The sequence below is a fragment of the Gavia stellata genome, chromosome 1, assembly GCF_030936135.1.
Source record: "Gavia stellata isolate bGavSte3 chromosome 1, bGavSte3.hap2, whole genome shotgun sequence".
NCBI classification, from domain to species: Eukaryota; Metazoa; Chordata; class Aves; order Gaviiformes; family Gaviidae; genus Gavia; species Gavia stellata.
This window is the reverse complement of record NC_082594.1, coordinates 73779545-73803896: the sequence shown is the minus strand read 5'-3', so window position 1 is coordinate 73803896 and position 24352 is coordinate 73779545. Positions and strand designations below refer to the sequence as shown.

Below are 24352 nucleotides of genomic sequence, written 5' to 3'. Positions count from 1 at the left end.
CAATAGATATGAATATTGCATCCTACAAGTCAGGGTGTCTAATGACATTGTAATATGAAATGGCAAGTTGTAGATTTCTGTAACTTACTTTAAGAAGAGATGAAAACCAAGACAAAGGGATATAATATGCACACAAGAAGTTTTAAATTGGCTCAGAACATCCATGTGTCTTTTACTTTTAAATCAACCAGTTTATGTTTCTTTTAAATCAGTCCAAGCTCACATCTTATTATGTTTTTTATAAAGGACAGGCATCAAGATATTTATACAATAGATGGCTTTTATCTGTTAAAAAGCCACCCTAAAATTTCTGAATGGGCATTTAAACATCTCAGAGTTTTAAATTTCAAAATACTCTTGTCTAGTATCAATCATTTCTGTCATTTCATAACATCATGCCATAGCTCAAAATGCTGAAATTACTTTCTTCTTCAAAGCCACTGCCACTTGAGACTACCTCCTAGTATCACTCAGTTCATTATTCAGCCTGCTTTTACTTCTTTATTCTTACACGATTCCTATTTCTTGCTACCTAACATTAGCTTTCTTTAGTCTGTGCCCCAAAGAAATCTTCCATGTCACAGGCAAAGGAAGTCACCACTGCCTATCCAGAAAACAAGTTTCTGTTGTTATCATAAAAATCTTACAATGATGAGTCTCTAATAGAAGAGCATCTGCATTACCTTCTCATAATCACTCCTGTTTTCTCTGGAAATCTTGAGGTTCTAAACAGATATTTTTGAAAGTAACTAGGAAATTAACTACTGGTAAGGCCTTTAGGGGAAGTGGCATAAACCCTCTGCAAACAGCCTGGCATGCAGGGTCACTGTATATTCCTGTGGTTTATACTATCTTTGCCACAGAGAACATTACCTTTCCCTTGACTGCAAGCCTTTTCAAAGGGATCCCTAACATTTCTTCCCCTTGTGGCACTTCCAGCCTCAGTCTAAGAGGATTTCTTTTTCCTCAGGGCCACAAGCATTCACATACAATTCATCTGAGGTTATCTTTGCTGTAGGTAGGTGTGTGGTAGCAACTGCTTTTTTTCCTGACTGTTAAAGAAACAGTGAGATATTAATATTCATACTCAAGTCTAATCATAATTACAACAAAGTTATTGACATCTGAAAAGCTTTGCTCTACAAAATTGGCTTGAACATTCAATTGAACACCCACTGAATAGATAACTTAAAGTGAATTATTTTACTTCCTAGGTTTCACCCACAGGATGAAAAGTGCTGATGAAAACTGATAAGAAAATATACCTGCAGAGTTTGATCTCTAGAGAAGCTCCACATGATTTTCCCTCAAAACTGCTGCAGATTAAGAAAAAAGTGATAGAGCTAAGGCTAAGTTTGGAAGTACACAGCAGGGAAGTCCTCCTTGTACATGTTGATGATCTCACTCTTGAAACAGAATAGATGGAAATCAATGTAATCATCTTTCTTTTTGCTCAATCAACTACCATCTTGCTGAGTTGCCTTGACAGAATAGCTCAACTTTTAATAATAACTTAGGGGAGAAAAGCTAAAAGTTCCTGTCCTGCTGAGAAATATAGCATATGTAGATTCTCATAAGAATACTCTTTTTTCTCCCAGAATACTATTCTAAATTCTGTACATGATTTTCACACACTTTTCTGTCCCTTTGAGAGTTCAGGTATATGACAGGAATCAGACTGAAGATGGTCCCTTTCTTCCTCTTCCTCTGCCACAGGTAATTTCCAGCTACTGTTTCTGTTCAGCTGTTTGTGTACACATGCTCCAGCAGTTCACAGGCTACATGAAAAACTGCTTACTTAAAAATAAATAAATGATATTTTTTAATTATTATTTTTAATTCCAAAAAGTGTTTAATTTGTTTTTCCAGTAGAGCATCACAGAGCTACTGCATACTGTAGCCAAAGAGTTGAAATAACACAAATGGGGGGAAAGTAGCTCCTCAATCAGTCCTGCCACTGAAGAGAGAAGTTATACAGCACCATAGCTTGTAGGTTTGTGAAGAGGTCTTCCCATCTTCATTGTAAATTTAAGACTGCAAGCTCATTTCTGATCTAAGTTTGGACAAACTCCAAAGTAACAGAGCAGAAATGGACCTTTTGGACAAAAAGTTTGCTATGTTTGAGTGCATAACGTTAATCTCCAATATTGATAATTGAGGTAAAATTCAGAAGTGCTTAGCTAGTTCAGATTCAGTTTTGGTGGGATATACTCTCCACAAGCACATCTGAAACAAGGTCTATTTCTATTCAAAAGTTTAAATATAGCTTTAAGCAGAATTGAGTGCTTAAAACTTCATGTACCTACATTTTATATTTCATTATTGTTTTATTTATCATTCTGCCCTTACAGATTATATGTAGTTTTTTTCAGCTGTAACCAAGAAATATCTCTACACCATACACTCATTAACTATCCTAATAAGACCATCTACTATCAAAGAGATACAGTATGCATTTTTTAAATTGGTATCTTTGTGCATCTTTCCATCTTGGTGCCATAAGGTATCCTGAACTCAAAGTTAAGGGATAAGTAAACTAGTCATGTTTTGATTGTGCTATAATAATCTTCCAAGAACCACTGGTTCCTCCTATTATTTTTTCCTTCTTCCTACCTGAAGCGTTTCTGATCAAAAGCTTTCTTAATTATTATTCCACATACATTTCCAGTACCCCAAAATGCTACTTACAAGCTAATTCAGATGGGCAAAGAGCAAAAAGACTTCGAAAAGTAAGCATCCTCACCATTGTCCCCATTGCTTTTGAACAGACTACCCATTCCTAAAGTATACATAAATGCAAGCCAGAGGACCGTAAGCAGAACAGATCTTCTGACAAATCATTCCCTGGACAAGTCATTTTGGTACACAGTTGGGGAAGGACAAGATGATTAGCTATTTATTAGTTCAAGAATGGAGCAGGTACTCCCATTGCTTGACATTCAGTGCTTCACATGAAATATGGCCAATACATTTCACAGTCTTTGAATATGTGGCCAAGTTGTTCCCAGCACATCATTTGTTCTGTCTTCACTTGCCAGATTTCCCATTGCCAGGGGGCATAGGAGTCTCTGACCAACCAGTATTTGACATGCTGCAATAATTTACATTCTCCTATATACATAGGCAAAACCAAACAAACAGGCTGAATGACCACCTTTCAAATTCAGGGGCTTTTGTTCCAAAAATACAAAACATACATGCAGTGCATTTATTAGATTCTTATACAACCATTGTACACAGCAGTCTTTGAATGTCATTGTGAAGAAAAAAAAGTCATTGTTTTGAACAGGTTCGTATAAGAGCTTTAAGTAAATTAAGATATTAACAGGTCCTCCATTTCCAAGTTGTATTTAGAAAAAATTCAGCCTACTCTACGAAGAGGAATACTATGCTGAATTCAAACTTGAAGCTGCACAAGCAGCCACAGTAACCCATACCTCCATAGCTATATAAACAACCAGCCTGCTTTCTAAATCTGAATGTGTTGCTACAAAACTGAAGAATGTCCTGGAGTTAAGAAAACCACAACAACTTACCAACAGTTATTTTTTGCTAGATTCACTATTGTCACAGTATCACAAAGACTTTCAGTTTCTCCAGCCTTTACACATGCATTACAGCTATGTATAACTTCTTCAAAATTATACTTTAAGGCTAAAGATTGTTGATAACTCAGTGAAAGAAAAGTAACCACTGAGGAGACGATGAATTTAAAACAAATATACTGATAGTATGTGATGACTATGAATAACTCTACACTATGAAGCTCTGTATATTCGATTGACTCTTGAAACATTAATTCAAGAATTTTCTTGACAATAGCTTTGCTTCATACTTATTTTTTCCTAAGATGGCTATTTTACCATTCAAGATCTACCAGCATTTTGTGGTAGACAGCACAGAGCATAATACTGCTTGTAGGTTTGTTCTTCTCTTGAAGAGACACAAGAGAGTCATCTGAAAAACAGAGCTATAGCTGAAAACAGAACTAAATCAGCAATCAAAACAACTTATCCCAGTGCTATTTATTGTCTTTTTCAAAAGCTAGTATTGATGCAAAGACCAGCAGTCCAGAAAAAAAATGTTTGTTAGCAAGTCACTTACCATATTTATTGATGATACAGGACCAATGCTGTTGACATAAATGTCAACATCAATAACTGTGGGTTTTACTGTGGAGAAAAAAAATTATTTAATATTATTTTGCAGAAAACATAAGTAATCAATTTAAATATTTTCTTCCCCAATAACTGTAAGGTCTACTGTTCCAAGTAGAACTACTGAGAAATATGGATTATGTACTTTTCAGGAAGACAAGGTTCTTTTCCTCCCACCCAACAAAAACTGCCGTAAATTACAGCCTGTACCACTTTATCATCATGATCCCCATTTATTTCAGCAGCAATTTTTTAAAGAAACTTTCAGTGCTAAGCACAGTGGCTCAAAGTCAAAACCTAAGATGACTGACATGAAACTAGAAGTAATGCAGCCTATCACTTTTTCCCACTGCCTCAACACACAGGTCCTTTAGCATATTTGTTCCATACCAAAAGATCTTTCCAGATTTTCTCATCTCATCAGCCCTGAAATCATCCTAACTTAGAGTAAAATCATTATGAAATCCATTTAGCTAAACCTAAGCAACTCCTCTCCTTTCAATTTAAACTCATTCCTTTCAGCCCACATTGCCTTTGCCCTCATTCATCCAAAGGTTTTTGAATCTGATTTCCCAGAATCCAAAAGTAACTTGAGTTTCTGGGTTTGATCAGGTGAGCTTTGTTGTTTCTCTTCCTTTACCTTTCCTTGGAAGGAGCTTTGTCAACGTGATGTATCTCCCTGGCATCTCACCTAGGGTTGAGTCTTCTGTGTGGGAGATCTCTTTCCCATTCCTCCTCAAAGGAGAGTGGGGAGGAATTTAATGAGGTCTGGGTCTACATGAGTTTCAGAGAAATTTGTAACAGTTATGTCTGTATTTGTCACATCTATGTTTCAGTTTAGTCAGTGCAAGTTTCTCACAAGATCTTCCATGTTTTCAGACTTCCAGGATTTAATAGGCCAGGACAAGCTCTGTACTCCTTTCTTTAGCTGAGGCCACTAGGATTTATCTTCCTCTTAGCATCTTTAGTGTCTGTACCTGCTGAACATTATTCAGATAGCTTTTACTGGTGATGTAGTCTAACTCTAAAATAATGCCACTGTTACACTGAAAGACACGTTGATTTTTTTACTTATACTGCCCTCCTTGCAACCCCACAGGGTATACATTAACCTCTACATTGAGATATAAATTGGTGTTTTACTTTCTCCAGGGTTAGCTGGCCCAAAACTAAGTAAATAGAAATCCTATTCTAACTTGCAGAGTCAGAATTGATGCAAACTTGGCCCTAGTAAGCCAACAGTTTCTGTTAGACCTCTCCCTTTCCCATAGAGGCATCTTCCCCGCTCCATGGTCTTCAAAAATCTCCAGAGAGCAATTCAAACCACTGAAGTTTGGGAACTATGCTGAACTTGGGACTTCTTTGCACCAATCCCCAAGCCCCCTAGAACAAGGAAATGCAGGTACATCAGCCACTCAAAACTCAGAGAGCTACTGAGCAGAGAAGTGAGGAACAGTTAAATACCATGGTTCTGTGGCAAGCTTATCTCAGGTGGATAACAGTTAATTTGTCTAAAGCTTAAGAAGCCATCCGGCACAAAGCTGAAGATAGACAGGAATCTTCACCTGTAAAGATTAATAATTTTTGCCCACATCCCCCAACTTTCAGACTAAAAATGAGACGGTGAGGAGTTTTAAAGTACCTGAAAAGTTAGATGGTTCTGAAAAAATATGCAGGCTGGCTTGTCATGTAAGACTTTGATATGAACATATCATTAGGAAGACTAGATCTAATGTTGCAAAAACAGACATTGAAGTGGGTATAAATAGTGATTAAAGATGATAAACATTCTTTCTAACTCATTACGTACCACACACTTCTTTGACTGCATATGGTCAGAACATCCAGGATTATTTAAGATCATGGTTACGAATTATCTGAAGTACTGGCTTATAAACTCAGATCTTCCTTTCAGCAAAAGAAAATCTGAACTCAGCTGAACAAGCACAACTAATTAATGCAACTCTAATTGTACCCAGCTGATAACTAAATAGGAGTCTAGCAGCTTCTGGTAATGAGACTTGCCTCAAAATGCAGTAATAAATGTCATTACATAGGAATTGGTAATAGCAGGGAACTACAGCTAGCTCTTTTACCAAGATAGCATACATGGAATAAAGGGCTCTGATCTTTTAGGGTTTATGCGCATATCTAGCTGGAAGTTCAACATTAAGGAATTCTAGCGAACATTAATGGGACTAAACTTAGTGATGCAAACTGGCATGCAACTGAATCTTGGAAGGATCAGGGACAAAGTTCAGGACCAGAACACAGTGCTTGGAATCCATTTTTGTTTAATCATTGCAGTTAAGTATATAAATAGATCATGAGATGATAATTTCTCCTGAATGTGCAGGGCCAAATTCTCTTCCAGTGCAAAAAAATGAAGCACTGCTTGTTAATGCTAAAGAGAATATGGTCTTACTCATAGTAAAGGTGTAATCTTGAAACAGAATAAAACTAAGCAGCAGCCACTTCTTATGTCAACTTAAATCAGCATCTAGCCTCAAACATTCACAGTGAAATTCAAATTAAAAATAAAAATAAATACAGGTAAGCTATTATATCACTACAACAACAACACAGACTGAAAGTTCCTTTGAATGATATTTTGTTTTCCTAGGCAGAGGCAGAAAATACAATTGTAATATGATTGTATGGTAAATATGTGTTCAGGTTCTGAAAGAAAAGACAGAAGAGTATAGTTCTTGTTGCATGTGGTCTTTCACGGATATACACAGATATAAACTGGGAGAACCATCAGGTGTAAATTTTAGATTTGTTATCATAGGATTTTAATTCAAAATGCCAACAAAGCAAAGATTTTAAGATTACTTCATCCAAAATGCATTATGCAAAAGTAAATAACTGAGTCTTAAAGTTATCATGTCTTATTAGAAAGAACTCACCCTCTACCAGTCTTCCAAATAAACTGAGTTTCATGGAAGACATAAATAGTTACATTACCAATTACTTCAAGGCCTGCTCAGTTTTTCTGCATACTACATGCATTTATGAACACTCAGTTCATGGACTGATTTAAGCCATGCATGGAGTTTGCTGAGCTGTAGGTGGAGCCTTTTTTCTTGCACTAAAGTCCTCACAGTCTTATTGAGTGAACAATAAAGGTGTTAATAACTCACTAGAAGTGGGTAATAAGATTACAAATGGATACTCAGCTCCAGTACCATTTTGATATCAGCATCAGCCCAAATTAGTTCTAAAGAGCTGTCAGAAACTTAGGAAAATTCCTTGCAGAACCATGTTTATATCACACACAGGACAGCAATTAAAGGTTGTCAACAAATGCACCAACCTTCTCAAAGTGCTTTGAAATAGTCTTTAATAAATGGTAGTTAACTTTCCCTAAAAGACAATGTAGGCACACCCAAGTAACTGCAGTGTTATGCTGCTACACAGTGCTATCTAAGGTTAGCTAACTGCTTATCACAATCATTTAATCTTCAAACATGTTGGTTTTAATTCAGGAGGATATTTATCAAGCCAAACAAAACATCTGCAAACAAAACTAAGGTCACACCAATGCTTAGCTAATAGTCCTCATCTGATCCAAATGCCATGGCTTTGAGACAGACGGAGTGTTTATATTCTAGTCAGCCTTGTGACTATCACATTGCAAAGACATATCCAAGTGAAATTTGTCTACAAACTTTAGATAGTTCAAAAGACACTTAGCCACAGGAGTTATGAGTTCAACGCTGCCTGCAAAGCTCACTTAAGAAGCCAGGTGAACACTTAGGCAGTTAGTGTAAAGTTAGGTCAGGTGTGTCTGGACAACAACAAAACACAGAAACAGCTAAAATAATCCTCTGATCACAAATACCCATGTAGGCCAACTACAGGATTTGTGTAGTCCTGCTTTATAGATTTACACTGGTGAAAGAAACAGCATCTAAGCTTGAATCCCATTAAAATCCGTGAAGACTTCACTCTTGGACATATGCAAGCTGATCATGCGTGTAAAAACCTCAACAGATAAATCAGGAGAATTTTAAAATACTTTTGAGGAAATGAACAAAGGGATTATTATACAATTTCAGAAGTCATGTAGGGAAAAAATCTGCGATAAGTTCCTGACATTTTATTATGCTTATTTAGTACTTTAAATTATCCTGTCCTTTTAAAATGTCTTAATTTTTGATAGATCTCCACTATTCAGAACTGATGCTTATTTCATTAATGAAACCACTTTGTTTGCTTTCTACAGAAAGCTTCCTCCACATTTGAAGTCTGTCCAAATAGCATTTATGTTCCTGCACAAATCATAAATATTTAGAATTATTTTTTAAAGTTTAATTTTTAGAAATATTTTTATTGGAAGGTCATTTAAACATAAGTAGAACTAGCTGAGCTCTCATAAATTTTAAAATAAAATTAAAATTAATTTTTGTTGAGAGTTAACCTTTCTTATATTGTTCAAGCAACTCCCAGGTCTAAATTACTCTGGTTTTACCCAAAACAGTGGTGGTAAAAATGTTATGGATCAATGTACACATATTTATAGAAGCAAAGCAATTAGCACTAGATCTTTAGAAGGCACACAACCACAAAACAAACACAATATGAGCCCTATTCCAGAAATACACAGCCACTTAAACTCTGCCTAAGTTCCACAAGACTTCCAAATGCAAAAGACTAACAAGATTGGCTTTACAGTAATGAGATATTTTTTTAAATTACTTCATAATGATATTTTACATTATCTCATTAGCACATAAATTGCTATTTTTAAATTGGGATAACGCTGTAATAAATCATTACACAGTTATCAGTAACTGTAGTAGTAGTAGTGATTATGGTGTTAATGTTTACTTCGTGTTAGTGATGATGACTATTAATATTTTCCTACATGGCCTTATAGGCGACATCTAATTACCTGTTTGTTCCTCTAAAACAAAGTGCTATGCTATCAAGTCACTTCTCAGGGATAATTGTGGTCAGCTATATTTTAGGACAAATTACCACATTTGAAGAAAGACATAGTAACAGGAAGTGTTGAGTCACCATCCCTGGAGGTGTTTAAAAGAAGTGTAGATGTGGCGCTTAGGGACATGGTTTAGTGGTGGACTTGGCAGTGTTAGGTTTACAGCTGGACTCGATGATCTTAAAGATCTTTCCCAACCTAAATGACTCTATGATTCTATTCTATGAAGGTATCAGTGAGGAAAATAAAAAAGACTCATTCTTCCTGCATAGAAGAGAATGGGCTTGAACAACAGATAGAGGTCAAAGCCCTCCACTTGCTACAGCCAGAGAAACTATGACAGAACTGCCATTCCTATGTTTTAGGATCAAACTACCAAAATGGGACTGCAAATGAAAATCAAAAGAATAATCAAAACTTGGGTGCAGACTTGAAAGAAAGTTTGGATGACAGCAATACCAGGATGAGAATACAGTCTTCTGAGCAGGGTATTTTATTCACATGCTAGGTTTTGCTGCCATTCTGTCCAGGAGTGTGAATGACAGCATGCACGTAAATGGACTCCCTCAATTAACTACAAGTCACTTTTATTCTTCATATCCCACCATCACCATCAATCAACCTTCAGGACTTTCATCTTTCATTTACCTTTCCCTAATGCACAAGCTGTAATTTTTCCAATATTATGTTGTTTGGGAACGAAAACTGTAGATCTTAATGGTAAGGCTGGTTTTACAATGAATCCCTAAAGTTTCCGTTTTTGTTTTACTTACATTCATAGGAGGTGGGGGCTTCCTATGTGATATCATAAGACTGAACAATAACAGAATTTGTTCCTGCGAAGTCTAGCAAGCTAGTAACCAAGGTCTGAATGAACAATAGCAGTCATAAGAAAACCATACAATTGCTAAAAACAGCAACAGTATTTTAAAATATGTGCAGAAAGTTTTTCGTGTTTAAAGATGACAGAATAATTTATTAGTTTGTGCCACAACCTCAAAATGGTAACTATAGCACTGTACATCTGCCCAATTTACAAATACTTGCTCAGAACCCTCTTTAATGAAAAAAAAAAGACTTCTAAATACACTTCTACACTTGGAAGAGCCAGCATAGTCTAGGTAATCGCAGAAGGAAGGTGAGAGAAGAAAGGGATTTTCTTATGTAATTAATATCTCAGACTTTTCCTGACTTATACCTAACTTTCAATCCATGGCGTCCCAAAAGTCGGTATGCTATACTCCCAACCACCTCCTCTCAGATTTCTTAGGTGAAGTTATAGAAAAGAAGAGAAAGTAAGAACTAGCAGCTGCTATATATAGTTTTGGGTCTGACAGTTCAGACAAAGAGTTTGGCAAACTGTCAACCAAACTTTGCTTCCTACAATGCCATTCAAGAAAAATATTCAGTCTGAGTTTGTATCAAACCATTTCAGCAAGTAATCACTGTCAGGAAATAAAACTCTAAATAAGAGTTATCTGTGTAAATTAATTATTCACATTCACAAGAAGAAGGTTGTATTGTAAGGGACCTTGCTGTTAAGTACTCAGGTAACAGGCCCCTCCCTCCTGCACAAAACCAGCACCTCTTTGTCAATGCAACAGACTGCATGCAAGACATAAGTATTGCAAAGATACAAGTGGCTCATTAGAAATGAGACAAAAGAGCAGTTTTACCTGCAAAGAACTGTATTACTTGGGTTAAATTATGAGATTAGTTTCCGAAAAATGAAGTGTCTGAATACTGAAATATTTCTATATATTGAAGTACTGTAAGCTTCAAATTAAAGTGTTGCTTTCCAGCTTTTGAATTAAATTCGGTGTTCTAAAAAATGAAATAAAAAAGCAAAAAAAAAAAAATCAAACCTGTTAAATAATGAAAAAAATAAAAATGCATTCTTTTTTTTTAAGCAGAAACATTACATTGGAGGGCTTCAGGGTCACTGCCTTGGAATAAAATTTCTCTACGTTTTCTTTTAGTATGACACATTGAGTTTTACCTGAGAGAAGGATGAGCAAAAAGTAGTGTGTTTCGCCTGACAGTTGAGAATTTGTGAACCACGGCAGGTCAGAAACGAAATTCAGAAATTCCCCTTTACTCAGCTCCATGATTAAGTGATTAGAAAAGCAGAAAATAGGCATGAAAAAACTCACTGTCAACAGCCTATCCTAATCAGAAATGTTCCCACGCTAGATTTTGAAAGAGCCTGTGTTTGATGTACTACACTGGCACCAGAAAAGGATTAGGTGCAACCAACCTATTTATTTATGTCACGTTTTAAAACTCAAACATGGATTACAGTTTTCCAAATATAAAACTGGGACTTTGGAGTGGCCATAAAGTAGTTTACCATTCACTTATTAGCCTTGCTATTAATATTCTGGAAATGTTCATGACAAAGTCTGCAGAAGAAAGCATCAATTACTGAAGATGCTAGAGAATTAGAGCTCCTGCAGACAATCAAGAAATACCATCTATTCTCCCACCTAGAACAGAGATTGTTCTCATTTGCATTGAATAGCAACCCTTTCCTCAGGAATATTCCTCTCCTCACATAGGTGTGCTTATACATAATGCATGGGAGATGACCGGCACTAAAATAGTCATCGTATTTACTGTCTTATTCAGGGAAACGGACAGTTAATGGATTTCCAGTTTGGTGGCTGAATCAGAACAAAAGTTTTCTGAACTAAAGATAATGCACTTTCCTTTCTCGAAAAAAGAGAAAGGGAAGCATCAATGAGAACAATTAAAACATTTCTGATTTTTTTCTTATGATCTTTTTCAGCTCCTGAACTCTCATTATATTCAGCCCTGTTTCCTAGCTGAGTCTTAGCCACAGCACTCCACATCTTCACCAATGGGTTTCTTCTTCCATATAAATCTAAATTAGACTAATATCCACAATCTTCTGCAGTGCCCAATACTACAAAAGTTGAATCCAGGACTACGGCTTTCTCCTCCTGAGTACTGCCATAATACAAACAGAAGTTACTTCCTCTCTCCTTCCCATTGCGTAGTACCTTTACACACTGGTTAGCTCTCCCAGTACAACTGTTTATAATCAATCCCTAAGTGACAACTGTCTTTCTCACTACTTCCTGTTATAAGCTGTCTGACATTGTCTCTCGTAGGCTAGCACAAAAAAAGACTTACAGCAGTAATTTGACCTTGCATGACAGTTTACAGGTTTCTCTGCACTATGATCTGGGAAATATTTTGATCTGTGAGGCAATAAGCAACCCTCTTGACACCACATATGGGGAAACCTTGTTGGAGCTAATTTAAAGAGTATCAGGTGTGACAATCAGTAGCTATCAAAAATAACTTGACAGCCACTGTGGTAATAGCCTGTGGTGCACTTCAGGGTTCATGTCTGTGTGGCCTGCTAGGAAGGCAGGTCAGACAGAAGAAAGGTTGTCATCCAGCTTCCGAACTCAAGGTTTTCATTAGGATTGTACTTGAAAATGCACATCTCCTTTAAAAAGCAACAGAATAAAACTTGTGCCCACTTACCCAACAGATCTGCTCCTTGCATACACTGAAAAACTGCTTAAATTAGTTACAGAGAGAACTTTTAACTGCTTAAAAAGAGAACTGCTGTTAAACCCTGCCAAGCCTCTATAGTAAAGCACGTCTGACAGAACTTACTCTTCTGTGTTTGCCGACACAAACGAGCCCACCTATTTCTACCAGCTACACACGTACAAACCTCCTCAAGGTACAGAGAGTTGCACAGCTGTTTGTGAGACTGCTCTCATCTTCAGAAATGTGCCTAACAGTTATAAAGATACTTGAGGAGCAAAGAAAAACAGCTGGACTCTCAAGACAGCTAGAACTGTCAGCATCAGAAGGTATATAGGCATTAAATTAGGGGGTGTATGTACGTGTGTGTATAGCTATATATACATATATGCATATACACTTTCATACTTCAGAGTGAACTTATTTGGACTTATAAATACACAATAAATACAGGGGACCACTAGAGCTGTACAAATATCTAGAGGATCCAAGAGGAATCTTGTTACTGCAGTATAATGGAAAAGGAGGGAAAAGCAGGCATTAGTGGTGAAAGCACCTCAGAACTCAAGCCAATGAAGCTTTCTTCAACATGTGCAATTCATAGCATTCCCTAATATAGTGATATATTTGAGAAACAAAGGATGCAAACATGAAATACAAATTATCCTACTACTTTTTTCTACTCTTTCAGTGAATAATATCAGTAAAACCAGTATTATTCATGCTTGATAATGCTCTTGCCTCAAGTCTGATTTGATGTCAGCTTGACATTTTTTTTTTTATAAAGTAAGAAGGCAGGCAGCTTAGAAACCAAGTGCTCGAAAGTATAGGAAAAATAAATTAATATGGTAAACATATTATACAAGACTTCTATACATTTATACAAGACTTCTATTGCATTAAAAATGGAATTCAGTCTTTTCAGTTATGGCTGACCATTATAAGAAGTATCAGCTGAAAAACTTGCTGTCAGCTAAGTAACTCTGAGGCATAGGAAGTTCTGTCTTGTACCTTTCTATTCCTTGATTTGGGTTTTTATCTTATTTTAACTTCATTTCTAATACTTATGATCACACTTTCAGTTTCCCTGGATAGTTTGAGTACACTGGAGTGTAGTCCCTTCTAGCTGGCTTTTCTCTTACCAGCCTCTGAAACAGAAATTAACTGAAAGTATTAAACTCTCCCTGGCAGAGTATAAATAACTGCAAAGATCATTGGTACAGCCTGAAACGCAAGGGAAATAACTTCTATGCTTTTTTCTATGATTTTTCAGGCATTTTTAAAAAATGCTAAAAGAGAAATTTATCACTTCCCTAACACTACTTGGTGACATTAGGAACACCATGGGGAAAGGTATTGGACAGCAGTTCTGTTTGTACCTAACAAGTGTGTGTAACTCCTTATTCTAGTCCTGTTGTGTTCTGGGGAAGGTATTTCAGGAGCTGGGGAAAAGGGTAGGTAATCACAGGAAGGCTGGAGAGCACCCGCTCAGACTGCAGGATGTGTGTTTTAGAATATCCTTTGCACTTGAATTAGAGTCCTGAGGTAACTGACTGCTTGTTAGAGATGCTCAGGGAACGCTTTTGTTCTCTAAAAATTACTGGTGAAAGAAAAGGTTTTCTTTCACATTAGCAGGTTGAGATAAAGAGGAAAGCTTGAAGTTTAGCTCAGCATATGAACTAATCTTAACAACGTTATTATTGCCTTGTCATCTCTGAAATTTTGGCCCACATTAATTATTGGTTCTTAATGAACAAGAAGCAGAAAGATCTTTTCTTTGAGGTAAGCAAACCAGCTACCAAAAGGCAACTGTTAAGACTTAATGCTCTTCATGCTCCAAATGAGTACTGCAGCTCTGAGCCTGGTCTAGGTTGAGATTTTTTTCATCCCTCTACTAATGTCACATTTCAGAAACCTCTCACATACTAACTTTTTTGATGGGTAAGGTGACTTTCACAAGGAAAGAAAAACATGGTATATTATCTTCCACATGTAAAGCTCACTCAGGGAATGTGATTGGCAAAACTTTCACTTTGGAAGAACACACTGTTACAAACTTTCTGTCTGTTTAAAGCAACCTCCATTTCGTATGAAGATAGGCACAAAACAATGTAGGGTAATAAAGGCAGCTTTTATTCTCCAGGACTCCATTGTAAATGAAGCTGTCCATTAAGGAAGGTTAGAGGGGAAGTTTCATTAAGCAAACTGACTTTGAAGGAAATATGTTTTGTCACGTGCTGTTTAATTTACCTGTGGTTTGTTTCATTGTTGTTTTTTTTTTTAAAATAACGAATTTTAAATCAGTTAATCAAGAACAGAGCAATGGCAAAAACCTGGTTTATTAAGAAAACCTAAGTAAGACTAAGATTTTTCTAGCTGTAATTATCATTCTACTCTGTGACCTGTTGGTTTGCCTATTATTTCTGTTCTCCTTTTATTAATAAAGATGAAGTAAAGTTTCAGGGCCAGAACTTAGTCCTACCGAATGTCAGGACTTAAGCCAGTGTGACATGCCAGGGGAAAAAGTTACTTTTGCAGGGTAGTAAGCCTTACTGCACTTAGAAACTGTTGCATATCCATTGAGCAGGTCTTCACTTCAAAGGACTTTGAAACAAACTCCCAAGTACCTGCCTATGGAAGAGATTTTAAGACCTTCATAGTTCAGAACGGGTTTGCTTGTTATCTGGGACTGGTGCCTTTTATACCATGCAACAGACCCATGATTCTCAGCCCTATAATTGTAACTGGTAAAAAGTGGGGGGAAAAGATCACAGAATCACAGAATCACAGAATCAGTACGGTTGGAAAAGACCTGTAAGATCATCGAGTCCAACCTGGGGGGGGGGGGGGGGGGGGGGGGGGGGAGGGAAACACAACCACAAAACCCACGCCACACAACAACAATAACAAGCCACAACCCATCCAACACCACACAGCACCATGTCCATCAAGCTACATCCCACAATGCCACATCCACACGCTCCTTGAATACCTCCAGGGAGGGTGACTCTACCACCTCCCTGGGCAGCCTATTCCAGTGTTTCACCACTCTCTCAGTGAAGAACTTTTTCCTAATGTCTAGCCTGAACCTCCCCTGTCGCAACTTGAGGCCATTTCCTCTAGTCCTGTCTCTAGTCACTTGGGAGAAGAGACCAACACCCACCTCTCTGCAACCCCCTTTCAGGTAGTTGTAGAGAGCGATAAGGTCTCCCCTCAGCCTCCTCTTCTCCAGGCTAAACAACCCCAGCTCCCTCAGCCGCTCCTCATAAGACTTGTGTTCCAGACCCCTCACCAGCTTCGTCGCCCTTCTCTGGACACGCTCCAGCACCTCAATGTCCTTCTTGTAGTGAGGGGCCCAAAACTGAACACAGGATTCGAGGTGCGGCCTCACCAGAGCCGAGTACAGAGGCATGATCACCTCCCTGCTCCTGCTGGCCACACCATTTCTGATGCAAGCCAGGATGCCGTTGGCCTTCTTGGCCACCTGGGCACACTGCTGGCTCATATTCAGCCGGGTGTCGATCAACACCCCCAGGTCCTTTTCTGCAGGGGAACTTTCCAGCCACTCATCCCCAAGCCTGTAGCGTTGCCTGGGGTTGTTGTGGCCGAAGTGTAGAACCCGGCACTTGGCCTTATTGAACTTCATCCGGTTGGCCTCAGCCCATTGATCCAGCCTGTCCAGATCCCTCTGCAGAGCCTTCCTACCCTCAAGCAGATCAACACTCCCTCCCAACTTGGTGTCATCTGCAAACTTGCTGAGGGAGCACTCTATCCCCTCATCCAGATCATCAATGAAGATATTAAACAAGACCGGTCCCAAAACCGAGCCCTGGGGGACTCCGCTTGTGACCGGCCGCCAGCTGGATTTCGCCCCATTCACCACAACCCTCTGGGCTCGGCCATCCAGCCAGTTTTTTACCCAGCAAAGAGTGTACCTGTCTAAACCACAGGCCGCCAGCTTCTCTAGGAGAATACTGTGGGGAACAGTGTCAAAGGCTTTGCTGAAGTCCAGGTAGACAACATCAACAGCCTTCCCCTCATCCACTAGGCGGGTCACCTGGTCATAGAAGGAGATCAGGTTGGTCAAGCAGGACCTGCCTTTCATGAACCCGTGCTGGCTTGGCCTGATCCCTTGGGTAACCTGCACGTGTCCCGTGAGCGCCCTCAAGATGAGCCTCTCCATAACCTTCCCCGGCACCGAGGTCAGGCTGACAGGCCTGTAGTTCCCCGGATCCTCCTTCCGACCCTTCTTGTAGATGGGCGTCACGTTGGCAAGCCTCCAGTCATCTGGGACCTCCCCCGTTGACCAGGAGATGTTTTGTCTCCATAAAACACTTTTCTTTTTGATCGAATCAGTACACTGGTATGAGCTGTTCAGTGTGAGGTTCTTTCTTTTATTTCTTTTTCTTTTTTTTTTCCAATTCCAAAAGGCATGTATGTTCTGTGGTATAATGGAAAACTGCCAGATGCCACCATTAAAATGAAAACCCTCACAAGCTGTGATATTTATGGAGACATGAACTCTGCCAAGAGTGTAGCCAAGAGGAAGGCAGTCAGACATTCCCCTGCTGGTAGAATACTTCTTTGTTTCCAAAGACCAAAGGCCCCTTTTAGCTAGACAGGTCCTGTTAATGTGTCAAGTTGCTGATAGCCTTTACATGATAACTATTTTGCCTAATACTTAGGTTGTTCAATCCACTCTTTCAAAATCCTGTCTTGGAACCTTGCAGGTGATGCCTGCACTGCTGAGTGTAGATTGAGCATGTGATCTGACCAACAGTCATTTACATGAAAGCCTAGGCCAAGTAAAGGCCAGCATAAAAAAAAAAAGGAAAGACCAAGTCCTGGCCTTGCATCTTATCATTGACCTACATGCTCTTCACAGTGGTTTATATGAGCTGCACAGAGGAGGAGGAAGGACGGTGGCTGAGTGTCTGTTCATAGGAGCTCATTCGTTGATGGATATACTCCTGACCTGGAGGTGACATGATCACTGAAGTACTCCATGCTCATACTGTGGCAAGCGGGCACTCAGAATATGCCTGTACAGTGCCGGGTAGTACCTGGACATACATGAGCTAGCTGAAACATCAGCTGCCCTGGGAAGGATGAAAGACCACAGAAATGTCACTGCCTGGACCAGCATGCACTTCAATACCTTCTATTTGCCACAGTCTTCTCCTTCTCCCCATGGCCGATGGCTTGCAAAAGTGTGTTCCCAAGTGCTCTAAAAATTGCAGTCCTAACTTTTGAAAGTGCAAAGAAGTCAGTACTTTCCAAGGCTTTTCTGACTGCATTCAGAGAGAAGATCATTTCTTCAGTGGCATTGCTAAAGTTATCCACTGTTAGAAATAGTGGCTTTGCAATAAAGGATTGGAAAACTGAGTGAACAGCAATGTGGCATGAAACGGTGAGTGTTCCCTGTCCTGTGGGACAGGTGATTTCCTTACAGGCAGCACTACACAAATCTAAAGACCCCAATAAGTAGCTGACTGCATGTTAGGCCTGGATTCAACCCTCAACATCTTTTATTGGCTGCACTTCTGCTTGATTCTGAGAATTACTTCTCTCTTCCTCCACGGGTTTATTCCGTGCTTTCTACAAATTTCAAAACATGCATTTTCTTATTGTATGCTCTATGTTAGCTGGTCCACTACTTTTTTTCCTAGTGCTTTAACTGATATGTATTACGCTTTAACTGATTTGTATTAATACTGGGACCTTCAGGGCAGGAACACAGTTCAGTTGCCAGGACAAGCCAACCACCTAGTTTTGGAGGATAACTTTCTCCCAGATGGAAAGGAAGATGTGCTTGTGTGTGAGGAACCAGCTGGCAATTCAGGGAAGTTAGATATAATGCCTGATTCTCTAATATTCCCCTCGTGTCCTCCTTAACAAATGCAGCAGCTTCTCAGCTTCAAAAGGGCAATGTTATTTATCTGCATCAAAGGTAGGAGACGAGGGAAGAGGGACCAGAGAAGGAAGCAGAAGTGAACTAACTTCTCTCAACATTCTCTCGACATTCAGCTCAAGTTCTGAAAGAGCCAGATTCCTATCAAAGAGAAAAATGGCCTAGGACTGAGATGCTTGATAAAAATAGATAGATGTAGTTGAGAACTGTAAAATCTCTGTTTGGTATGATATATAAGGAGCTGTGTAATTTAACTCCTTCCTCTGAAACAGGATTTATGAAAGTTTGTGGAGTCACAAAAGGAATTACTTTGGTAACAATGATTTTCCAGTGCTCTAAGATATGTCTGACCTCTACTGATTTTATGGCAACTGACACAAGGACTTTGAATGATTACTTTGCCCCACATAGGCATAACATAATTTACTCTGCCTGAAGTCAGTGATCTGAGGACACAGGGTACAAAGTAAAATAAAAAATTTGTCCGAGAATGTCTTCCAGATGTTGATATGGATGAGGAACTGCATTAAAGCAGTTCTCCATCAGATATTAAAGATCAGCTAAATCCAGTATGACAAACTACGTATAGAGAGAGAGAGACAAATGTCACTCTTTGTTAAAAACAGACACATCTATCAAAAATGATCTTTGCAAATACTACAGAAAATCAAAGTAATAGCTCTGAAAAAAACCCAAAAACACTTCCTTTTCACTTACAATCAGTGGTAGCAATTCTCCCTCTAATCTCTCCAAAAATTTAGGAAAAGCAAATTGTATTAGGTGGTTGTTTTGAGCTTTCCCCATTCCCAGTTGATTCTGAAGTACATGCAAGGTGCAGTAAATGTAAATGACAAATTGTCTCTGATTTCTGTCATACAAACTTGCTGTGAACAAACTGAACAGCAGTTGTACTATAGCCATTCTGATCTAAGGATGCAAACAAGGCAAACAGGTCATAACCACAAAAGGTAAAAAAATACCAGTTTGAAACACACACAACGTCATTACTCAAATTTAAAAAAAAAAAAAAAAGGACAAGAAAATAGCTCAGAATGGTTATATGCAGGTATCTACTGGCTCTTACCCAAATTTTATACCTATATGTAGTAGTACTGCCAACAAGACACTTCCAGCTATCAGATTTCTTTTGGAGATAAGATGACTGCTGGTTTTGGGAAGAAAATCTCTAGAGTTGCCCTATACACAGGCAAATCCTAGTGCCGCCTTCTCAGCATTAAGGAACGCAACTTTCATGATCACATTTTGAAGGGAATAGATGCACATTCTTCTCTTGCTGTGTCCTACTTTTTTTTCTTTAATATGCTGGGGTTTTGATCACTGCTCAGAGCATGAGTTTTTCATATGCATGGATTGGATGACAAAAGAGGTAAGTATGTTCCTAACTCTGCCAAAGACGGGCTGAATCCTTTAAAGCTAGCCCTTCCATATCTCTACTCAAACTCTATACAAGCAAACCAGAGTTTAGCACCCTAAGTTACCACCACATCTTCCCGTGAGAATTAGCATTTTTAAAATATTGACTTGGAAATGAACTTCAGCCAAAAAAACTTAATCTCCACTTTCCCAGACATTTGTGCACACTAACCAAAATATAACATAATGCCTTTTCTGCATCCATAGATGCTTTTCCTCACTTGTGCAGAAAGGAGTACTTACTTCCAATATCTGGCCGTAGCTTTTTGTCATACTCTCTCAACAGCTTGTTTAGTATGAGAGTCACATCTGTATCTTGTGTTTTTGGAGCTAAAACCCATTTTTGGTTAGTTGTTCCATCTTCATATTCATCCTCTTCCACCTTTCTAGAACTGCAATAACAAATCAAACAAATAGATGTTATTTTATATCACTAAAATCTAAATTTTACATAACTAAAATTTACATTCTGGGTAAATCTCCACACTCATCTGAAGAAGTTTTAGATATCTCCCTTGGCTTTGCAGCTACCCAGCCTAAGGCTGTTTTTGCAACAAGATATTCCCATTAACAGTTGTTGAGTATCTGTGGATGGGTCATGATTGAGAATTGTTTAGAAATTGCCTTCTGCCAGTCTCTCAAAAATTATACTCTGGGAGTTAATACAGCTATCAGAGTAGTATTTTATATCTCATATTTTACAATATACTGTTACGAAGAGCGAACATCTGCAGTGTGATTTTATTAATACATCAAGACAACGGATTCGTCTCTTGCACAAAGGCTGAGTATTAAAAATTCAAAACTTTTAATACTTCCTGATCATTTTATCCTATTAATAAATTATTATATTCTCAGTGCCTGAATTTCAGAGTTTAATGTATTACAAGGCTTAGAATTAAGAGCTTGCTCCTTGAATTTAAGATGGATTATCAAAAGCACACAAATACATTGCATAAATCAATCTGAAATTCCCTGCAGTTTTAATGACATTTTTTAAAAAACAGAACTACACCAAGTGTTGTGACTTCTTTCCTTCATAGGTGGATTATTTTTACTTTAAGAGTTTGCTAATACAAATGTGGTGAAACTACAGTTTGCCCAGAAATCACAGCTAGAGCTATTTTCACACAAAACTAATTTCATTTGTGCAGCTTTTTGTGCAGTAAACAGTAAAATGTTGATTTGAAGATGTATCTTTTGGTATCTTAGAAACCAAATCTGTTTGATGTGTCTCACTGGAGAAAATCTATGACAGTTAAACTGACATGAAGTTATCAGGAGAAAAGATAGCCTCAGTGGTGGAACCTACAGCAGTAATCATGTGTTGCTTCGACCTGCAATTGCCCCGGTGATATGATATAATTTTGCAACCTTTTTACACAAATTTCAATAATGCAAGGTGCAAAGTAATGGAGAATCAGAGGCACCAGCCTTGCTTATTCATGGGATGTGCTACACGCATCAGAGCAACCTCCTTTCTCTCTCACCCTCTCCTTTGCTCCATAATGACACTAGTGTCTTTTAAAATACCTCAGATGTCCAAAAGATTTGATAGACACTCTATAGTAACAGAAAAAAATTTATACAATTATAAAAATTTAATCACAGAGCATCATCAACCCTCAACATTGCTTGTTGACCACCATTTGAGCATTTAATGAAACTTTTAATTGAAACTGGTCTACAGCCAGTATGTCCCTAAGGATGAGCCATGAATCACTTAACATGACCTCACAAATTGCGAGTACTGTAGGTACGATTTCTATATAAAAATAATTTTGAAACTTAGCCCTTGAGGATTATCTATAGAGAGAGCTCGTATAACCAAGTTGCAAAAGCAGATAAAACTTAGGGAAAATTTTGAGTAGATGACCATTCCTTCTCTGTTAGTGAGTTACATTTTTTAAAAACTTGATCTTCTTTACGTAATTCACCCAATGAGCATTAAAAAACCCTAAGAGGCATTTTGTGGTTTTTTTTTTTCCTCCCTCAGATTCATGACAAGCCCTATGTTCTAATACTGCAGTTACAGAACCATTCTCAAAGGAGGCACCATCTCCAAACATACATGGTTGATATTTCAGAGCTGAAACCCTGCAGCAGTGCTGAATTGCCAGTAGGAAAGGAGCACAAATCATACGTCTTTTTCTGCTGCACCCACCACAACTTTACCGGAGGCAATCAGACTGCACGTGGCAATGAGAACTGAGTTCAGGTAGGATCAAGATTCCCGTTTCAGTGAGCTGCTTCTTTAAAACCAGTCACTAGTAAGAGACTAAGCATTGGCAGACCTTTTAAATCCCCTCACTCTAGCAGCTTCTTTCCTAGAAAGTACCTCCAGATGACGTAAATTCCTATCTACCTTCTAGATTAAGATTGGGGGTGTGCGAGGTTTCACAATGAATCAGATTAATATCCTAGACACATTTTTCAAGGTGTTTTGTTTTCCGCCTTAAGAGTTTGTTATTTCACTTCCCTTGCTTGCCTCTACACAACTAGGTTCCCTGAAGGCACTTGAGGTGACTGCCAAATTCCCACCATATTCCTGCTATCCACAGAAACAAGTGTGGAATGATAGCAGGCCATTCTTGAACTGAGGAGGAAGAAGGGCTGCACACCTTCCCCAGACTCCTCAGGGGGCCCTAGTTTTGATCCTGTGAGGGGACAGAGAGGAGGCAGTGCATAAACTGCAAAGCAGGAAGGCTGGAAAACCCTGAGATACTGCAGGGAAAGGGTTTGTTTCCTGCAACACCTGTGCTTAGGATTTGCTCTGGAGGGTGGCATGAAGCAGCCTCTAGGGATTTGGGAGAGAGATGCCACTTGGGTGTGGGGCAGGCTGCTCAAAAGGAAAACATGGGGGAAGGGAAGGGAAGGGAAGGGAAGGGAAGGGAAGGGAAGGGAAGGGAAGGGAAGGGAAGGGAAGGGAAGGGAAGGGAAGGGAAGGGAAGGGAAGGGAAGGGAAGGGAAGGGAAGGGAGCCCGGTTTGTGGCAGATCCTAGGGCGGGGAGCTGAGGTGACCCCTTTGCCTGGGTTATGCGGCTGGGGCCCTTCCCAGTACCCCGGACAACCACCGGGACCGAAGGCAAGCCTGGTCCAAAGGATCACGGCTGCAGCTGACGGCTGTCCCCCTCTGGTCGCTCACCGCCCGCCATTACCGGAGCCCCGCCGGGGAGACCCTTCCTGCCCCCGAGGCAGGTGCCGAGGGCTCCCCGGCCCGGCCCACGACAGGCGCCCCTCCCGGCCAGGCTCCGCGGCGGTTAACGCCCGCCGGGCCGAGGCGGTTAACGGCGGCCGCCGCCGCCCCTCCCCGGCACCAGGGCACCCCCAGCTAGTCCCGGCCGCCGGGCTCACGCTTCCCGCGGCTGCCCTCTCCCTCCTCACGCCGGCCCCGTTTGCGGGCCACCCGGGGGTGGGGCGCGGAGGGAAGCCGGGGCTGCCGGCCGCCCCGCGCCGTGAAGGAGCCCAGGCAGCGCCAGACGCCCTCCCGCCGGGTGCCGGGCCCCGGCAGCCGCCAGAGCGGGAAAACTTTCCGCTGGGCCGGCTCGGGACAGAGCCCTCGCGGGCGACCTCCGGCTTCACGCGGGGCTGGGAGGGAGAGCGGCGGGGCCGCCGAGCCGGCAGCTCCGGCATGCGGCTGGCCGGGGGGCAGGCGAGTCCCTGGGAGGCAGCGGGGGAAGCCGCGTTTGGGAATAAAGCCCCGGCACGGCGCGGGGAAGGGGGGGAAGAGCCACAGCTCTCCTTCCCAGGCGCGGAGTATTCTGCAAACTCCGGCGAGCGGGATTCCAGCCCGCAAGCCCCGGTGCGAGGAGAGAGGAGAGGAGAGGAGAAGGGGTGGGGGGAGGCGAGGGGGGTGCAGACTTACCAGGCGTGAAACACTGAGAGGAGGAAGACGACCGGCAGGAGCTTAGCGGACATGATCTGGGCAGCGCTGGCCAGGTGAGAGGTGCGGCAGGATGAGGGAAATGTTGCAGGATGTTCACATATGAAAGGAAGAATGAGACAATGAGGTGAAGCTCTTAGCCTCTCTTCCTCTGTATTCTCAGCTTTATACGCTGAATACCCCCTTTCACGCCGCTCCAGGAAGGGAGGGGGGAGGCGAAAAGGAAAAAGAAGAAAAAAGAAAAAAGAAGAAGTGGGACAAGGGGGAAATCCCCAGCGGAGAGGCTGCCAGGGCCAGGTATAAATCAGGCTCCACGGTCTGACAGGTGTTCAGCGGGCACCGAGCTGCAGCGCTTCCCCCTTCCCGAAAATCAGTTGCCGGGAGCAGCGGCGCAGCCCCTCCCGCTCCCCCGGCTGGCGCTGGCCGTGCCCCCCGGGCTGTGCACAGCGCGAAGGAGCCCGGGCCCCGCCGGGCCGCGGGCGCCGCGGGGCGGGGTG

General features: G+C 40.5%; 1 protein-coding gene across 1 annotated transcript in view; it reads right to left on the bottom strand.

The window, feature by feature from the left end:
• GABRG3 (gamma-aminobutyric acid type A receptor subunit gamma3) overlaps positions 1 to 23890 on the bottom strand; it is a 347822-nt gene extending 323932 nt beyond the window's left edge. The window contains 3 exon segments of the mRNA XM_059816463.1: positions 4105 to 4172; positions 20216 to 20364; positions 23838 to 23890. Coding sequence (XP_059672446.1) covers positions 4105 to 4172; positions 20216 to 20364; positions 23838 to 23890 — 270 coding nt within the window.
• Positions 23891 to 24352: the final 462 nt, after the last annotated feature.